Raw genomic sequence first — 20,249 nt, 5'->3', positions numbered from 1 at the left:
CTGTTAACTTGGCTTTCGAAGACCTTAGAAAGGCAGGGTAGAATAGATATAGGTCTGTAGCAGTTTGGGTCTAGAGTGTCTCCCCCTTTGAAGAGGGGGATGACCGCTGCAGCTTTCCAATCTATGGGAATCTCAGACGAAAGAGAGGTTGAACAGGCTAGTAATAGGGGTTGCAACAATTTCGGCAGATCATATTAGAAAGAGAGGGCCCAGATTGTCTAGCCCGGCTGATTTGTAGGGGTCCAGATTTTGCAGCTCTTTCAGAACATCAGCTATCTGGTTTTGGGTGGAGAAGTGGGGGAGGTATGGGCGAGTTGCTGTGGGGAGCGCAGGGCTATTGACCAGGGTTGGAGTAGCCAGGTGGAAAGCATGGCCAGCTGTAGAAAAATGCTTATTTAAATTCTCAATTATAGTGGATTTATTGGTTGTAACTGTTTCCTAGCCTCAGTGCAGGGGGCAGCTGGGAGGTTTCTTGCTCTTATTCTTCATGGACTTTAGTGTCCCAGAACTTTTTTGAGTTTGTGCTACAGGTTGCAAATTCTGCTTGAAAATGCTAGCCTTCGCTTTCCTAAATGCCTGTGTATATTTGTTCCTAACTTCCCTGAAAAGTTGCATATCACGGGGCTGTTCGATGCTAATGCAGAATGCTACAGGATGTTTTTTCTGCTAGTCAAGGGCAGTCAGGCCTAGAGAGAACCAAGGGCTATATCTGTTCCTGGTTCTAATTATTTTTGAATCGGGCATGCTTATTTAAGATGGTGAGGAAGGCACTTTAAAGAATAACCAGGCATCCTCTACTGACGGGATGAGGTCAATATCCTTCCAGGATACCCGGTCCAGGTTGATTAGAAAGGCCTGCTCGCTGAAGTGTTTTAGGGAGCGTTTGACAGTGATGATGGGTGGTCATTTTACCGCAGACCCATTATGGATGCAGGCAATGAGGCAGGGATCGCTGAGATCTTGGTTGAAAACAGCAGAGGTCTATTTGGTTAGGATGGTATCTATGAGGGTGCCCATGTTTACGGATTTGGGTTTGTACCTGGTGGGTTCATTGATAATTTGTGTGAGATTGAGGGCATCAATCTTAGCCTATAGGATGGCCGGGGTGTTAAGCATGTCACAGTTTAGGTCACCAAGCAGCACAAGCTCTTTACGATAGATGGGGGGCAAAGAATTCACATATGGTGTCCATGGCACAGCTGGGGGCTGAAGGTGGTCTATAGCAAGTGGCAACAGTGAGAGACTTGTTTCTGGAAAGATGGATTTTTAAAAGTAGAAGTTCGAATTGTTTGGGTACAAACCTGGATAGTAAGACCGAACTCTGCAGGCTATCTCTGCAGTAGATTGCAACACCGCCCCCTTTGTCAGTTTTATCTTGTTGGAAAATGTTATTGTTAGGGATGAAAATTTCAGGGTTTTTGGTGGACTTCCTAAGCCAGGTTTCAGACATGGCTAGGACATCCGGGTTGGCAGAGTGTGCTAAAACAGTGAATAAAACAAACTTAGGAAGGAGGCTTCTAATGTTAACATGCATGAAACCAAGGCTTTTACGGTTACAGAAGTCAACAAATGAGAGCACCTGAGGAGTAGGAGTGGAGCTAGGCACTGCAGGGCCTGGATTAACCTCTACATCACCAGAGGAACAGAGTAGGAGTAGGATGAGGGTATGGCTAAAGACTATCAGGACTGGTCGTTTAGTGCGTTCAGAGCAGAGAGTAAAAGGAGCAGGTTTCTGGGTGTGAGAGAATAGATTCAAGGCATAATGTACAGACGGAGGTATGGTAGGATGTGAGTACATTTGAGGTAAACCTAGGCATTGAGTAATGATGAGAGAGATTTGTCTCTGGAGACGTTTAAACCAGGTGATGTCACCGCATATGTGGGAGGTGGAACTAAATGGTAGTTTAAGGCATATTGAGCTGGGCTAGAGGCTCTACAGTGAAATAAGGCAGTAATCACTACCCAGGACCGTAATGGACAAGGCATATTGATATTAGGGAGAGGCATGCATAGCTGGGTGATCAATAGGGGTCCAGTGAGTGGTTGGGCTGGCTGGAGACACGGCCAGCCCAACCAGCTAGCATACCGGGGCTAGCAAGCTAGCAGAAGGGCCTCTCGATGGAGGAAAGTTTGTTTTGGTGACATCGATAGACCAGTCGTGATGGATTAGTAGGGTTCCTAGGAGCAGAGGGGTCAGTCCAATTGGCAAAATAGGTATAGTGGCCCAAGAAATTGGCCAATGGATCTATACAGCTAACAGTCCAATATGCTCTAGACAGCTAGCGGGCTGCGGCTATCGGATGGGCATTCAGGGGTGGTCACAATGTAGAGGCCTGGTTGCAATGGGACCAGGCTAGGAGAATCTAGTGTGTCAGTCAATGCCTAAGGGAATCCTGCTGGTTTGTTGATTACTGTTGTAATCAGTTGTTTGAGCTGTGCTGTCACAGGCACTAATTACTTTCTGGACTTGGCTTATTTGGGCTTTCTATAATTGGGTTCAGTGATTCACATTATTTTGTTCAATTTCAGATCCAGACATAGATGAGATTGCAGCCAAAGCAGAGACCATGTTTGCTGGAAGGTAAGTAAACTGTGTTGTGTTTATGTATGCATGCATGTGTGTGACGAATGGGGCGTTCTGGTGCGTCCCATAGTTCAGAGAAAAGTGCTGTATGTATATATGTCTGTATATATATATATGTCTGTGTGTGCCATATGGATGGATGGGCACGGTTAATTGAATATCTGAACTGATGTTACAATTCGATTACTTGCGAGACTATTCATTCAAAATATATAAATAATTATAGGCCTATTTTCACAATGAAAAGGATTTGTCTGAATTAAATAAAGTTTTCATGTGACATTGCTACATACGAGTACAGAACCAGTCAAAGGTTTGGACACACCTACTCATTCCAAGGTTTGTCTTTATTTTTAATATTTTATAGATTGTAGAATAATAGTGAAGACCTCAAAACGATGAAATAACACATGACAATTGCCGTTCTTAATTTAATAAAACCAGAAACTCTTGGGCCTCCCAAGTGGCGTAGCGGTCTAAGGCACTGCATCGAAGTGTTGCGGTGTCACTACAGCCTAGAGTTCGATCCCAGGCTGTGTCACAACCGGCCGTGACCGGGAGTCCCATATGGTGGACAAGCATCGCCCGGGTTAGGGGAGGGTTTGGCCAGGGGGGCTTTACTTGGCACATCGCGCTCTAGCGACTCCTTGTGGCGGGCCGGGCACCTGCATTCTGACTTTTGTCGTCAGTTGAATGCTTGGCGGTTCATGTTTTGGAGGATGCGTGCCTCTCCCGAGCCCATTGGGGAGTTGCAGAGTTGAGACAAGATCGTAGTCACGAAATTGGGTAGAAAAATAAATAAACTCTTGGATGTAGTTTTTACGAGGTGCGTCCCATAAAGTTATACCGGTAGCCTGCACACGTTTCACATATGTAGCTTGTTATTGTTGGGCAATCAAAGCTGCACTACAGTCAGTGGCTCTATATGTTGCCTAGCAGGTGAAGTGGGATATTTCTAATCAATGCAAAAAGGAATGAAAAAATATAGCTGTGAGTCACAATTAATGGAGTTCACAGGATGAAAGGCCACAAGATCAGTTGGATAACAAATCAGTGGTTTTAAATGGACACAGTTTCAGTAACTCAGCCATGTTCTGACCAATCCCTTAGGTTTTTATCAAACTAAGTTAAGACGTACCATGGGCCGACATTCCGAACACATTTGGTGTGATTTGGTCCTATGAGATGATTTTAGAAGTATTTTTCGCTCATTAGCGTATGTGAAAATATGCATCTACTGGTATAGTGTAGCCATCTTTGAATGTATCAACACTTAAAGGACAGTTTCATAATTTTCACAATTTCACTGTATTATTCCAACCTCATAGTGTGAAAATATACACTCAGTGGCCAGTTTATTAGGTACACTCATCTAGTACCGGGTCAAACCCCCTTTGCCTTCAGAACAGCCTTAATTCTTCGGGGCATGGGATTCTACAAGGTGACGGAAACGTTCCACAGGGATGTTGGTCCATGCTGCAGATGGGACGGCGGTACATTCTGCGAACAGCCCGTTCTATCTCATCCCATAGATGCTCTATTGGGTTTGGTCAGCAAGCATGTTCAGATACGCTATGGCGTTCAATCGCTGTACAATTGGTATATAAGGGACCTAACGTGTGTCATGAAAACATTCCCCACACCAGGACACCACCGCCTGTACCGTTGACACCAGGCAGGATGGGTCCATGGACTCATGCTGCTTATGCAAAATGCTGACTGTCATCAGCATGATGCAACAGAAACCGGGATTTGTCGGACCTTTTTCCACTCTTCAATTGTTGATCACATGCCACTGGAGACACCTTTTCTTGTTTTTAGCTAATAGGAGTAGAACCCAGTGTGGTCAACTCCTGCAACAGCCCATCCGTGACCAGGGCCGACGAGTTGTGCTTTCTGAAATATCATTCTGCATCTGAGCTGTTTTCGCCCACAGGACTGCTGCTGACTGGATGTTTTTTGTTTGTTACACAATTCTCTGTAAACCCTAGACACTGTCATGCGTGAAGCCCAGGAGGACGGCAGTTTCTGAGATACTGGATCAGCCTGTCACTGACGATCATACCACGCTCAGTCACTTAGGTCACAAGGTTTTCCCATTCTAATGTTCAATCAAAGAGTAAGTGGATGCCTGTCTGCCTACTTTATATAGCAAGCCACTGCCATGTAGCAATTTTCATTAAAGGGGTGGTGTACCTAAATAAACTGGCCACTGAGTGTGTGTATATAAAACACAGACAATTCAAGTTTTTGACTGCACTGGGCCTTTAAGCATTAGTGTTACAAAGTCAGAATAGTGATCTGTTTATAGTTTCCTTTTTTAAGATATCAATGCCAAACATTACACAGTTCATTGTGGTAATGACTCTAAAACATTTCAAGTTGATAGGCCATTGTGGAGTGGATTTTCAACGGACTTATATGGACACGTAAAATATGATTTCCTGATTTAGCAAGAGCCTAGCCATCTCTTAACCAATTTGGTATTATTTGGACATATGGTTAATAAGAATATGTTTTTCAAAGGTTTTCCTAAATGTCCAAGATCTATCCTGATGGACCTTATGGGTCCTTAAGGCAACTTTGTTCACTATGTGGAAAGATGCCTACATACATTTCAAGTACCTCGGTCAAACAGGGTTTAAGTGAGACTGTTTACAACAGCGCCACCTATAGGCCAATCAGGACTATTATTTTTGTCTGTGACTCATAGCCTCTTATGCCAAATTAGAGAGAAAGTTAACAATCTTCCCCTGTCAAAAAAAAAGTTTTACAAAAGTTTGTCATGATATTATTTGATTAGGGAAAGTACTTCAAATGCCCATCTCTAGTGTGCCAGTGTTTGTCAAAACACTGTGTATGCCTCCAATGTCTCTTTCTAACCCTGCGTCTGGTGCTTCCAGTTCAGAGTGTAGTGCTGTGGAGCTGGATGACGAAGGGGGTAGGACCTTCCTGAGGGTGCTGATCCACCTCATCATGCAGGACTACCCCCCACTGGTCTCAGGCTCACTGCAGCTCATGTTCAAACACTTCAGCCAGAGAGCAGAGGTCCTACAGGCCTTCAAACAGGTAACAGCACTGTGTGTGTGTGTGTGTGTGTGTGTGTGTGTGTGTGTGTGTGTGTGTGTGTGTGTACACATGCGCTTGTGTCTGATCTGTGTGTGTGTGTGTGTTTTGATCTCACTGTGTGTGTTTCTGTGGTCCCTTGCAGGTCCAGTTGCTGGTGTCGGAGCAGGATGTAGAGAACTACAAGCAGATCAAGACAGACCTGGACCAGCTAAGGCTGACAGTGGAGAAGTCTGAACTGTGGGTGGAGAAAAGTGGAGCCTACGGTAGTGAGGACATAGGAGAGAGTCAGGGCAAGGAGCAGACCATGGAGGTACATCACAGTACACTATACTACAGTATAGTATGCCCCCTACAGGCCACAATTGCCACACATCATAGAGGGCTAATGGCTGAGCGAGGGCTGAATCCTTACTCGATATCCAAGTAATATCTTCAAATCTAAATGTATTTTTGTGTAATGTGTGATTGACAGGAGGCTGGAATCCTGAGCCCAGTACAGGGCGGAGATGTGAAGCCACAGATAGACAGCAACAAAGCTAACAACTACAACATTGTCAAAGAGGTGGGCTGCTATTGTCTCCTTGAACTGTGTGTGTGTGGTATAGGGTTGCAAAGGTATGGGTAATTTACTTTCTCAAATTTTGGTCATGAACAGGTAATCTATTTAAAAAAATGTTTTTTATGTCTGTCCATATTGACCACAAGTTTCTAGTGGATATACCATATGGTTCAAGAGAAAATTGCAAAATTAATGAAATAAGCACCTATAACAAAAACATATTTAATTAACTCTGCGTCTCTTCCAAATATTAACTTTTTTTCACAACTGCCACCAGTTTGGTACCAAAATATTTACAATGATATGTTGACATAGCAAAATAATATACATATATTACAGCTGCAATATGTAACTTTTTGGTTGACCTGACCAAATTCACAAAGAAATGTGAGTTATAGATATGTCATTCTCATTGAAAGCAAGTCTAAAAAGCGGCAGATCTGTTCTACTGTATGTGCACCATTTCTATGCTTCCCGGTCTTAAGGTAAATTTCTGCGTCTTTTACTTTTGTACACCAGCTTCAAACAGCTGAAAATACATTTCACAGCAGTTCAGATGGTTCAATGATTATCTAAACTCTTGTTTTGTCACACAAACCGCAATTGGGTTAACTATTTGAAGTTTAGCAACCAGGAATTGGCAGAGAGATTTCAGCATATTGCACCTTTAAACACCAATGGTATTCACAATGTTGATGGTTTATATTTAGGATCATGTTTACAGCTTTAAAAATATATATATTTTAAAATAATCTTATTGTATTATTTTATATATTTTACATGTGAGGCCACACAGGCTGCGTTTAGACAGGCAGATCCATTCTCATCTTTTTTTCACTAATTAGACTTGGAAAGTTTCTGGTAATATACCCTCACTTTGCAACCCTAGTGTGGTATAAGCAGCATTATCAATTACAGTCAGTGCAGTCTTTGAAAACACACCATGACGCTGGGATTATTGATTGTCCACTAATAATTTACAGACCGTACGTCACTGGTCAATGTAGCCATGTTTTATGTGGGCCTGACTTGTAACCTGACTTGTAACCTGACTTGCATTTCTTCATTTCTCCTAGGGGATAAATAAAGTTACATTTAATGTGCTCCTGTAACACTAAATTACAGCAGCTGAAAATGCAAGTGTTTTTAGACTGATTGCTATTGCTGTGTAATGCATGTATTAGTGTCTGATCTGTGTGTGTGGTCAGTAGATCCTGCTGCGGCTCAGTAAGCAGTGTTACCCCGGTAAAAAGAGTCGTGTGCAGCAGCAGAGGTTACTGAAGAACATGGGCGCTCACACTGTGGTGCTGGACCTGCTCCAGATACCCTATGAGAAGGTGAGCACGTCACATTTAGAGATGTGTTATTCACAAGTGAAAGTAGGTGTCAAACACACAGGAACCAGTCCATATGGGCTTATAAAATAAGTGCTTCAGGTGAGGCCCCTCAAAGCCTGACATAAATGTTGTCATTATCCAAAACCAGACTTTATTTTGATAAAGCTTGACCAGGTAGGTCAGGGCTCTTCAACCCTGTTCCTGGAAAACTACCGTCCTGTAGGTTTTCACTCCAACCCTAATCTAGCTCACCTAAATCTAATAATTAGCTAGTTGATATGCTGAATCTGGTTAGTTACGACTGGGGTTGAAGCAAAAACCTACAGGATGGTAGCTCTCCAGGAACATGGTTGGAGAGTCCACTGCCTTGGTAGCTTGGTTTGACCATCTTTATGGATTGATTTTGTGGTGACGCAGTTGTACAACTGTGCTGTCGGTTTGTCCCCAGAGTGATAAGAAGATGAATGAGATCATGACACTGGCCCACGTGTTCCTGCAGAACTTCTGTAAAGGGAACAGCCAGAATCAGGTTCTGCTCCACAAACACCTCAACCTGTTCCTCACACCAGGGGTATGCTCACTTATAAACACACTCACACAAGCATGCACATTTCGCTTCGAACACACCAACAGCGTCATTGCATTTTGGTACACCAGAATGACATTCATTTCCAATGAAACGCTGCGTTTGCCTTGCAGCATTGCATTGCAGAGGCAGCTTCAGTGCTTTTGGTGTGGTGCGTACGTTGGATTTATCGAACGTATGTGTCAAACTGTATGCGTAGACGGCTTGACAGAAATGGTAGCAGAAGGTGAATGTTGAACTTTTGTTGCACACGTCCTGGTGATGCTGTGTACTATTTTGCGCAGGTGTTACACATGTATGCATGCAAGCATGCATTCACGCCACACTGCGCACACGCATACACACAATGTATACATGTGCGTATAGTTGCACACTCTACTCAAATACACAAACACGCAGCCGCACACGTTTGTCCACGTTTTAACTATTATTCAACAAAATAAATGCATTTTATTACAAGATGTCCTTTTCCCTCTCCAGCTCCTGGAGGCTGAGACCATGCGCCATATCTTCATGAACAACTTCTATCTGTGCAACGATATCAGTGACCGTGTGGTCCACCATTTTGTTCACTGCATCGAGACTCACGGCCGACACGTCCAGTACCTCAAGTTCCTCCAGACCATCGTCAAGGCCGACGGGAAGTATGTCAAGAAGTGCCAGGACAAGGTCATGACCGAGGTGAGAGAGGGATGATGCAATCTTTGGATGGCTGTGGAGACAACACAATAGCATGGTTTCCACTACCACTATCTCTTAAAATGTGACTATAAAAAAATTATAAAAAGGATAAGTACTGTTATTTTATAGATTAATCTATTTTCTAGTTCCATAGCTAATCTGTCCTCGCCTGATGACTCAAACTGATTTATTCTGCTGCTCTATGTCCGCTACATACTTCAGTCAGAGACCGCCATCATTGAAGACATTTGTGGTGAGGTCAAAATGAGGGTCCTCTGCGATTGGATCATCTTTAACCAATCAGAGTATCAAAGCCATTGTGGAGAAGAAACTAACGTCCGTGGGCGTGGTGTAGCGTTTGGCCGGAGCAAGGAGTTTGGGTAGCCATGCAAGATCTATCCATTCCCAAAATAATTAAAACGTGACTACTTTCTCAAAATACCTGTGGAGGAATTTGCGTCCCGTTGACAGTGGTCGGAATCTTGGTTGAGGGCATTACAGGAAGCCATTGCATGTTGCGTCTCAGTTTAGGTTAACAGGAAGCGTAAACCAATATCATGCTCATCAGTATCAAACTATACTGAACAAAAATAAACGCAACATGTAAAGTGTTGGTCCCATGTTTCATGAGCTGAAATAAAAGATCCCAGAAATGTTCCCATGGTGACGGTGGGGTTACGGTACGGGAAGACATAAGCTACGGACAGCAAACACAGTTGCATTTTATCGATGGCAATTTGAATGCACAGAGATGCAGTGACGAGATCCTGAGGCCCATTGTCGTGCCATTTATCCGCCGCCATCACCTCATGTTTCAGCATGATAATGCACGGCCCCATGTCGCAAGGATCTGTACACAATTCATGGAATCTGAAAATGTCCCAGTTCTTCAATGACCTGCGTACTCACTAGACATGTTATTCAGGAACGCGAAGCGAGGCGGCCATCTCTGTCGGCGCCGGAAGTATTATAATCACAGCCGTATATATCCCCCCCCAAGCAGACACATCGATGGCTCTGAACGAACTTTATTTAACTCTCTGCAAACTGGAAACAATTTATCCGGAGGCTGCATTCATTGTAGCTGGGGATTTTAACAAGGCTAATCTGAAAACAAGACTCCCCAAATTTTATCAGCATATCGATTGCGCAACCAGGGGAGGAAAGACCTTGGACCATTGTTACTCTAACTTCCGCGACGCATATAAGGCCCTGCCCCGCCCCCCTTTCGGAAAAGCTGACCACGACTCCATTTTGTTGATCCCTGCCTACAGACAGAAACTAAAACAAGAGGCTCCCACGCTGAGGTCTGTCCAACGCTGGTCCGACCAAGCTGACTCCACACTCCAAGACTGCTTCCATCACGTGGACTGGGAGATGTTTCGTATTGCGTCAGATAACAACATTGACGAATACGCTGATTCGGTGTGCGAGTTCATTAGAACGTGCGTTGAAGATGTCGTTCCCATAGCAACGATTAAAACATTCCCTAACCAGAAACCGTGGATTGATGGCAGCATTCGTGTGAAACTGAAAGCGCGAACCACTGCTTTTAATCAGGGCAAGGTGTCTGGTAACATGACCGAATACAAACAGTGCAGCTATTCCCTCCGCAAGGCTATCAAACAAGCTAAGCGCCAGTACAGAGACAAAGTAGAATCTCAATTCAACGGCTCAGACACAAGAGGCATGTGGCAGGGTCTACAGTCAATCACGGACTACAGGAAGAAACCCAGCCCAGTCACGGACCAGGATGTCTTGCTCCCAGGCAGACTAAATAACTTTTTTGCCCGCTTTGAGGACAATACAGTGCCACTGACACGGCCTGCAACGAAAACATGCGGTCTCTCCTTCACTGCAGCCGAGGTGAGTAAGACATTTAAACGTGTTAACCCTCGCAAGGCTGCAGGCCCAGATGGCATCCCCAGCCGCGCCCTCAGAGCATGCGCAGACCAGCTGGCCGGTGTGTTTACGGACATATTCAATCAATCCCTATACCAGTCTGCTGTTCCCACATGCTTCAAGAGGGCCACCATTGTTCCTGTTCCCAAGAAAGCTAAGGTAACTGAGCTAAATGACTACCGCCCCGTAGCACTCACATCCGTCATCATGAAGTGCTTTGAGAGACTAGTCAAGGACCATATCACCTCCACCCTACCTGACACCCTAGACCCACTCCAATTTGCTTACCGCCCAAATAGGTCCACAGACGATGCAATCTCAACCACACTGCACACTGCCCTAACCCATCTGGACAAGAGGAATACCTATGTGAGAATGCTGTTCATCGACTACAGCTCGGCATTCAACACCATAGTACCCTCCAAGCTCGTCATCAAGCTCGAGACCCTGGGTCTCGACCCCGCCCTGTGCAACTGGGTACTGGACTTCCTGACGGGCCGCCCCCAGGTGGTGAGGGTAGGCAACAACATCTCCTCCCCGCTGATCCTCAACACTGGGGCCCCACAAGGTTGCGTTCTGAGCCCTCTCCTGTACTCCCTGTTCACCCACGACTGCGTGGCCACGCACGCCTCCAACTCAATCATCAAGTTTGCGGACGACACAACAGTGGTAGGCTTGATTACCAACAACGATGAGACGGCCTACAGGGAGGAGGTGAGGGCCCTCGGAGTGTGGTGTCAGGAAAACAACCTCACACTCAACGTCAACAAAACTAAGGAGATGATTGTGGACTTCAGGAAACAGCAGAGGGAACACCCCCCTATCCACATCGATGGAACAGTAGTGGAGAGGGTAGCAAGTTTTAAGTTCCTCGGCATACACATCACAGACAAACTGAATTGGTCCACTCACACAGACAGCATCGTGAAGAAGGCGCAGCAGCGCCTCTTCAACCTCAGGAGGCTGAAGAAATTCGGCTTGTCACCAAAAGCACTCACAAACTTCTACAGATGCACAATCGAGAGCATCCTGGCGGGCTGTATCACCGCCTGGTATGGCAACTGCACCGCCCTCAACCGTAAGGCTCTCCAGAGGGTAGTGAGGTCTGCACAACGCATCACCGGGGGCAAACTACCTGCCCTCCAGGACACCTACACCACCCGATGTCACAGGAAGGCCATAAAGATCATCAAGGACATCAACCACCCGAGCCACTGCCTGTTCACCCCGCTATCATCCAGAAGGCGAGGTCAGTACAGGTGCATCAAAGCTGGGACCGAGAGACTGAAAAACAGCTTCTATCTCAAGGCCATCAGACTGTTAAACAGCCACCACTAACACTGAGTGGCTGCTGCCAACACACTGACACTGACTCAACTCCAGCCACTTTAATAAATGGGAATTGATGGGAAATGATGTAAATATATCACTAGCCACTTTAAACAATGCTACCTTATATAAATGTTACTTACCCTACATTATTCATCTCATACGCATACGTATATACTGTACTCTATATCATCGACGGTATCCTTATGTAATACATGTATCACTAGCCACTTTATACTATACTATGCCACTTTGTTTACATACTCATCTCATTTGTACATACTGTACCCGATACCATCTACTGTATCTTGCCTATGCTGCTCTGTACCATCACTCATTCATATATCCTTATGTACATATTCTTTATCCCCTTACACTGTGTACAAGACAGTAGTTTTGGAATTGTTAGTTAGATTACTTGTTATTACTGCATTGTCGGAACTAGAAGCACAAGCATTTCGCTACACTCGCATTAACATCTGCTAACCATGTGTATGTGACAAATAAAATTTGATTTGATTTGATTTGACATGTTATTCATTGAGCATGTCTGGGATGCTCTGGATCGATGTGTACGACAGTGTTCCAGTTCCCACCAACATCCAGCAACTTGCACAGCCATTGAAGATGAGTGGGACAACATTCCACAGGTCACAAACAGCCTGATCAATTCTATGCCAAGGAGATGTCTCGCTGCATTAGGAAAATGGTGGACACCACGCCCCTAGCTTTTTTAAAGTATTTATTTTCTTCTCAGTCATGTGAAATCCATAGATCCGGGCCTCATTCATTTATTTCAATTGACAGATTTCCTTATATGTAACTGTAACAAAGTAAAATCTTTGAAATTGTTGCGTTTTTATATTTTTGTTCAGTGTGTATCGATATATCGAATGATCAATACTGGTGCCCCCACTAGTGATACGGTATTCCCTATCTAACCTCATCTGTCTCCCTTTCTGTCCTTCCCACCCCCAGCTGGTGAACGGTGGCGAGGACGTGCTGGTGTTCTACAACGACCGCTCCTCCTTCCCGGTGCTGTTCCAGATGATGTGCTGCGAGCGGGAGCGTGGGGATGAGGGCGGAGCCCTGGCCTACCACAACACCCTGGTAGAGCTTCTCGCTGCCTGCACCGAGGGCAAAAACGTCTACACCGAGCTGAAATGTAACTCCCTGCTGCCCCTGGACGACATCGTCAAGGTGGTCACCCACGATGACTGCATCGCTGAGGTACGGGGTCATCTTGAGAGGCTGTGTGTCATTGGATGCTGAGGAGCCTTTCAGTAGACTAATGTGATTTCATATCCTTGTTATTCAACTTAATCTGTACTGATCTGAGGATACAGAGTAAAGCAGGATTGTACTCCATTATAGATCATTGACATGCACCTATTTTGTTTGCATACAGAGAGTGGTCAGGGGTTTGCTTACCTAGATTCATACCAATGCATACAAATTGTGATTCCAGAACAGCCAGCCTTGATATATCCTAGCATTCATTCACTTCAGTGGAATCACTCACACCTGTCATTCATCTGGATGCGTGGTTTCTATTGGCCCTCCCTCCCCAGGTGAAGACGGCCTACGTGAACTTTGTGAACCACTGCTATGTGGACACGGAGGTGGAGATGAAGGAGATCTACACCAGCCACCACATCTGGAAGCTCTTTGAGAACTTTTTGGTGGACATGGCACGGGTAATGTCCTCACTAAGGTCCTCCTCAAAGGGATGTGTCTCAATAGTCCAAAACAGGTTATTTTTCCTCTGTTTCGTTGTGTCCTCTTCCTCATCTGCACTGATCTGAACACAAAAAAACAACATGGTGGGTCCCTTAAGGGAATGGGCTTTTCCCCAGTCCAGTTCATTGTAGATGAGGGAAAGGAGAAGAGAAGTCCATTTGACTATTGAGATATACCCCAGGTAAGTCTCTGCCCCCTCACTCCTGAGTGACAGACATACTTTACATCCCCCTTTCCTTTTCTGTTTTTAGGTGTGCAACAGCACCACGGACCGTAACCATGCCGACGTTCCCCTGGAAATGTATGTGATTGAGACAGTAATGGCCATCGTCAAGGGCTTCTTCAGCTCCCAGTTCCCTGTCAACAACTCCAACCTGCAGGTATGGCTGGGAGAGAGTTTAACCTTATACATGGGCATTTAAATACCTTCCACAGGTCACTTCCAAATGTTGGAAGGACAGTGGACCAGATTTGGTTCAGGTACTTCCGGCAAGTGCTGATCCATCTTGTAGTTGGCACAACATTTTGAGTGTTATTGAAGTGTCCGTTTTATCTTCTCCTATTATCCCTCTCTCTTTCCTCTCTACTATGTCAGACTCACCAGCCCATCTTCATCAAGCTGCTCCAGTCTTCCTTCAGGATCTATAACTGCACCTGGATCAGCTCGGCCCAGAAGAACAACATTGAGGGCTGCATCAAAACACTGGCTGACGTGGGTGAGTCTCACAGCCCAATAATTGCACTTTGACAGGCCTTGACCAAGGTTGGTAAACTGGAAACGTTGGCGATTGCTATAATGACAGGTAGACATTGCAAGTCTTTTGAGTCTCATCCAATAAACCCTGTTATTCTGCCACCACTGTTATTCTGCCACCACTGTTATTCTGCCACCACTGTGTATTCGGACAATATTTGCAGGAAGTAGTTCTCTGTTGGTTGATTGGGTGTTATGTCAGCTTATGTTAGTATCTGTGTCTGGAAGAAATCTGGGCCAGTGTTCATAAAGTGTCTGAGTATTCAATATTCCCTGCAAGGCTAAACTGATCCTCTATCAGCACTCCTACGTTGATGCTCCGTCAGTTCCTAGTTATAAAGTAGTGTTTTAGTAGTTGGACAAAAAGAGTATCGTAACGGATATGGGTAATTTTCTGGATACAATTATGATCTGAATATTTTTTGTAATTATCCGTGATCGGGAAAAAAGTTATTTTCGGGTGCCGGCAAGCATCTTTCTCATGTCAGTCAATCACAAAGTTTCGGTACTTGTCTTTGAGTCAGTAATGTTTGTGGTCTAAATAGCTAAATATGTAAAGAGAATGGCCGGCTGTACGTTGATCCTGCTGCTCTGATTGGATAGAGTGAAGCTGTGTTTCTCTGTCCACTTCATCTGATCACTTTTCCTCACAGGTTTTCATTTAGAATGTTACTATGATAAATCACATGGTGAGGATGTTTCCTATCAAGCTTTCATTGTGCATAATATCTAACAAGTGGGGCAAGGGTAGGGAAAGAGTATGAAACGCTAATGCGCATTCTGACTGAGTGACAGCAAACTTGGCTGCCCGTTGCAAGTTGGAGACACACACACCCACTTCTCTGCTCGCTGCTCCTAATCTGCAGCTTTTTTTGCAGTGAGAACGTGCAGGGAGGTTTTTTGCCAACATCTATTTAGGCATAATAAAACACATTAGTTTTGTCCGATCACGAGTATCATCTGATCCAACTATCAACTTATGGATACAATTACGAATACGAGTATGGCCATGTTTAAAGTCTTCCTCGTCTCCTGTCCAGCCAAGGCGCGTGCCATAGCCATACCAGTGGATCTGGACAGCCAGGTGAACACTCTGTCTCTGAAGGCCCACACCAATGTGGTGCATCGTGCCGCCAAGGACTGGAGGATCTCAGCACGCACCCGGCCCCGAAAGGAGACCCTAGGAGGGCCCGACTACAAGAGCATCATTGAGAAGCTGCAGGTGATACACACACACACACACACACACACACACACTATACTGCAGAGAGCATTATACTGCAGAGAGCATTATACTGCAGAGAGCATTATACTGCAGAGAGCATTATACTGCAGAGAGCATTATACTGCAGAGAGCATTATACTGCAGAGAGCATTATACTGCAGAGAGCATTATACTGCAGAGAGCATTATACTGCAGAGAGCATTATACTGCAGAGAGCATTATACTGCAGAGAGCATTATACTGCAGAGAGCATTATACTGCAGAGAGCATTATACTGCAGAGAGCATTATACTGCAGAGAGCATTATACTGCAGAGAGCATTATACTGCAGAGAGCATTATACTGCAGAGAGCATTATACTGCAGAGAGCATTATACTGTGTGTCCAGGGTGTGGTGGCGTGTCTAGAGGAGCAGTTCAGTCCTAAGGTGCAGGCCGAGTTCTCTGTGTTGGTGGATGTACTACACAGCCCTGAGCTGTTGTTCCCAGAGGCTGCCAGACTGCGCTGTGAGAGTGGAGCCTTCATGTCCAAGTGAGTGTTGCAGAGGCGCAGATGCAGTCACAGATCACAGATACATTATCTATGGGCTGCATTTACAGAGCATTTAGACCAGTGCAAAGTTAGCATTTGACCTACCATTGTTCTGGTTTGTGATTTACTTTAGACTATCTAACTGTGACTTCTCCTAAATGTTTCTGAAAAGATATGTTCTAATTTATTATGGTGTTATTCATAATCCTCCAGTCATAGGTCACATGTCTGTTGGTGTGTTTAGATGACTTGAAGCCATGATACTCATCTTCCACCTGTACCCTTCCCCTTGTCATTCAGACTGATCAAACACACCAAGAAGCTGATGGACAAAGAGGAAAAACTGTGTATTAAGATCCTGCAGACACTTAGAGAAATGCTGGATAAGAAGGAGGCCTTCGATGAGCCTGTGAGTACTGATCCAGACATGGTGAGACAAGTGTTTGTTTATATACAAGGTATTTTTGGTATAGGGATGTGCAGAACATCAATATGATACTGTATCAATACCCAAGTGTACGATACAAAAGAATGTATACTGTTGGTTGTCATCAACCACACTAGCATGCCCCATTCAAAGAATGTAGAACTAAGAACAGATATAGCCATTGGTTCACCCCAGACTTGACTGCTCTTGACCAGCACAAAAACATCCTGTGCGTTCTGCATTCGCATCGAATAGCCCCCTCAATATGCAACTTTTCAGGGAAGTCAGGAACCAATATACTCAGTCAGTTAGGAAAGCTAAGGCTAGCTTCTTCAAACAGAAATTTGCATCCTGTAGCACTAATTCCAATATGTTTTGGGACACGGCGAATAAGAGCACCCACCTCCCAGCTGCCCACTGCACTGAGGATAGGAAACACTGTCACCACCGATAAATCTATGATAATTGATCATTTCAAAAAGCATTTGTCTACGACTGGCCATGCTTTCCACCTGGCTACCCCTACCCCAGCCAGCATCTCAGCACCCCCTGTAGCAACTTGCCAAAGCCCCCCCGCTTCTCCCTCACCCAAATCCAGGCCGCTGATGTTCTGAAAGGGCAAAAAAATCTGGATCCCTACAAATCAGCTGGGCGAGACAATCTGGACCCTCTCTTTTAAAAATTATCCACCGAAATTGTTGCAACCCCTATTACTAACCTGTTCAATCTCTCTTTCAAATCGTCTGAGATCCCCAAAGATTGGAAAGCTGCCGCGGTCATCCCCCTCTTCAAAGGGGGAGACACTCTAGACCCAAACTGTTATAGACCTATATCCATCCTGCCCTGCCTTTCTAAAATCTTCAAACGTCAAGTTAACTAACAGATCACCCACCATTTCGAATCCCACCGTACCTTCTCCACTATGCAATCTGGTTTCCGAGCTGGTCATGGGTGCCTGGTTCACCAACTACTTCTGATAGAGTTCAGTGTTTCAAATCTGAGGGCCGGTTGTCCGGACCTCTGGCTGTCTCTATGGGGGTGCCACAGGGTTCAATTCTCGGGCCGACTCTTTTCTCTGTATATATCAATGACGTTGCTCTTGCTGCTGGTGATTCTCTGATCCACCTCTACGCAGATGTAAACATTCTGTATACATCTGGCCCTTCCTTAAACACTGTGCTAACAAACCTCCAAACAAGCTTCAATGCCATACAACACTCCTTCCGTGGCCTCCAACTGCTTTTAAATGCTAGTAAAACTAAGTGCATGCTCTTCAACTGATTACTGCCCGCACCCTCCCGCCCGACTAGCATCACTACTCTGGATGGTTCTGACTTAGAATATGTAGACAACTACAAATACCTTGGTGTCTGGTTAGACTGTTAACTCTCCTTCCAGACTCATATTAAGCATCTCCCATCCAAAATTAAATCTACAATCGGCTTACTATTTCGTAACAAAGCCTCCTTCACTCATGCTGCCAAACATACCCTCGTAAAAGACTATCCTACTGATCCTTGACTTCAGCGAAGTAATTTACAAAATAGCCTCCAACACTCTACTCAGCAAACTGGATGCAGTCTATTACAGTGCCATCCGTTTTGTAACCAAAGCTCCATATACTACCCACCACTGCGACCTGTATGTTCTCACTGGCTGGCCCTCGCTACATATTTGTCGCCAAACCCACTGGCTCCAGGTCATCTATAGGTCTATTCTAGGTAATGCCCCGCCTTATCTCAGCTCACTGGTCAACATAGCAACACCCACCCTTAGCACGCGCTCCAGCAGGTATATTTCTCTGGTCACCCCCAAAGCCAACACTTACTTTGGTCGCCTTTCCTTCCAGTTCTCTGCTGCCAATGACTGGAACGAATTGCAAAAATCACTGAAGCTGGAGTCTTATATCTCCCTCACTAACTTTAAACCTCAGCCGTCAGAGCAGCTTACCGATCACTGTACCTGTACACAGCCAATCTGTAAATAATACACCCAACTACCTCACCCCCATATTATTACTGACCCTCTTGCTCTTTTGCACCCCAGTATCTCTACCTGCACATCATCATCTGCACATCCATCACTCCAGTGTTAATGCTAAATTGTAAATAATTCGCCTCTAGGGCCTATTTATTGCCTACCTCCCTACTCTTCTACATTTGCACACACTGTACATAGATTTTGTTTCTATTGTGTTAATGACTGTACCTTTGTTTATGTGTAACTCTGTGTTTGATTTTGTCGCACTGCTTTGCTTTATCTTGGCCAGGTCACAGTTGTAAATGAGAACTTGTTCTCAACTAGCCTACCTGGTTAAATAAAGGTGAAATAAAAAAAATACAATTTGGCTTCAGTTACAGGTGAAGGCAAATTGAAGGGAGGCTGAACTCACTTAATTAGTATTTTTTTCGGCCTCATTAAAGAAATGCTAGAAGCCATGACTGAGGCAAACGAGAGTTGTCTTGGTTCGTTCAATGGGCGTGTTATGTTCGCTATAGCCTACCATTTTGTGTTCCTCTTCACTCACCGTAGTTGAAATATCCCAAATAGCCACTTTACTTTGGCTTAAGGAATGACCCTTGTGATTGTGCTGCTAACTAGGGCTGTGACGGTTTTGAATGATGGTTGTTTGTCAGTCAAATGACCACGATCAACATTATAATAATTTGAATAACACACTGTCTCAGTATGCCCTATTTTTGGGTGCATGTATCTAATGATACTAATTTGCTACAAAACCTTGCTGAAACAAGGAGCAACAAAGTTTAATCACTTTGTAAAGAGTCCATGTTACCACGGAAAGGGACTGAACTGCATATCGGCTGCAGCTGTCTTCAGTGAGCTGCTTCTTCCATTCTGAATTACATCAACATCTGCATCAACAATGTTACCACCCATAAACTAATAAAGACCTTCCCAAACCAGAAGCCTTGGATGAACAGAGAGGTCCGACTTCTACTAAAGGCACGCAACGCTGCTTTCAGTTCCGGCGATGGGGAAGCCTACAGCTCATCCAGGGCCAGCCTGAAAAAGAACATCAAGCTGGCTAAACATGACCACAAACTGTGGATTGAGGAGCACTTCAACAACAACTCTGACCCTTGACGCATGTGGCAGGGCATCCAAGCCATCACAGACTACCGGCCAAAAAACCTACCCCCACAGCCAGCGACGTCTCCACTGCTGACAAGTTAAACAGGTTCCATGCTCGCTTCGACAGGGACAACAAAGATCCAGCCATTAAAGCTGAGCTCCCCCCAGACAACCTCCACTTCAGACTATCCATTGCAGATGTGTTGTCTGCACTGAGCAGGGTGAATGCACGCAAGGATGCTGGTCCTGATGGCGTCCCCGGTCATGTGCTCAGTGCATGTACTGGGCAGCTGGACAAGGTCTTCAATGCCATTTTCAACCTGTCACTGGCCCAGGCTGTTGTCCCTACATGCTTTAAGACCTCAACCATTGTGCCAGTTCCGAACCTGAATGACCTCCGACCTGTCGCACTCACCCCCATGATCATGAAGT

General features: G+C 45.0%; 1 protein-coding gene across 3 annotated transcripts in view; it reads left to right on the top strand.

Moving 5' to 3' along the window:
• LOC139373668 (inositol 1,4,5-trisphosphate-gated calcium channel ITPR2-like) overlaps nucleotides 1–20,249 on the top strand; it is a 173,009-nt gene that overhangs the window by 40,005 nt on the left and 112,755 nt on the right. For 2 of the 3 annotated variants that reach the window (XM_071114505.1, XM_071114495.1), the window contains exons 24-37: nucleotides 2,530–2,581; nucleotides 5,488–5,653; nucleotides 5,796–5,963; nucleotides 6,126–6,215; nucleotides 7,424–7,549; nucleotides 7,998–8,120; nucleotides 8,616–8,816; nucleotides 13,026–13,277; nucleotides 13,619–13,744; nucleotides 14,039–14,167; nucleotides 14,383–14,503; nucleotides 15,582–15,763; nucleotides 16,155–16,297; nucleotides 16,598–16,727. In XM_071114505.1, the coding sequence (XP_070970606.1) occupies nucleotides 2,530–2,581; nucleotides 5,488–5,653; nucleotides 5,796–5,963; nucleotides 6,126–6,215; nucleotides 7,424–7,549; nucleotides 7,998–8,120; nucleotides 8,616–8,816; nucleotides 13,026–13,277; nucleotides 13,619–13,744; nucleotides 14,039–14,167; nucleotides 14,383–14,503; nucleotides 15,582–15,763; nucleotides 16,155–16,297; nucleotides 16,598–16,727 (2,009 nt within the window). The remainder of the gene's footprint in view (nucleotides 1–2,529; nucleotides 2,582–5,487; nucleotides 5,654–5,795; nucleotides 5,964–6,125; nucleotides 6,216–7,423; nucleotides 7,550–7,997; nucleotides 8,121–8,615; nucleotides 8,817–13,025; nucleotides 13,278–13,618; nucleotides 13,745–14,038; nucleotides 14,168–14,382; nucleotides 14,504–15,581; nucleotides 15,764–16,154; nucleotides 16,298–16,597; nucleotides 16,728–20,249) is intronic. The other variant, XM_071114515.1, reaches the window with a different exon arrangement.

The sequence above is a fragment of the Oncorhynchus clarkii genome, chromosome 2 (assembly GCF_045791955.1).
Source record: "Oncorhynchus clarkii lewisi isolate Uvic-CL-2024 chromosome 2, UVic_Ocla_1.0, whole genome shotgun sequence".
In the NCBI taxonomy this organism is placed as follows: Eukaryota; Metazoa; Chordata; class Actinopteri; order Salmoniformes; family Salmonidae; genus Oncorhynchus; species Oncorhynchus clarkii.
This window is presented reverse-complemented; position numbering and strand designations above follow the sequence as displayed.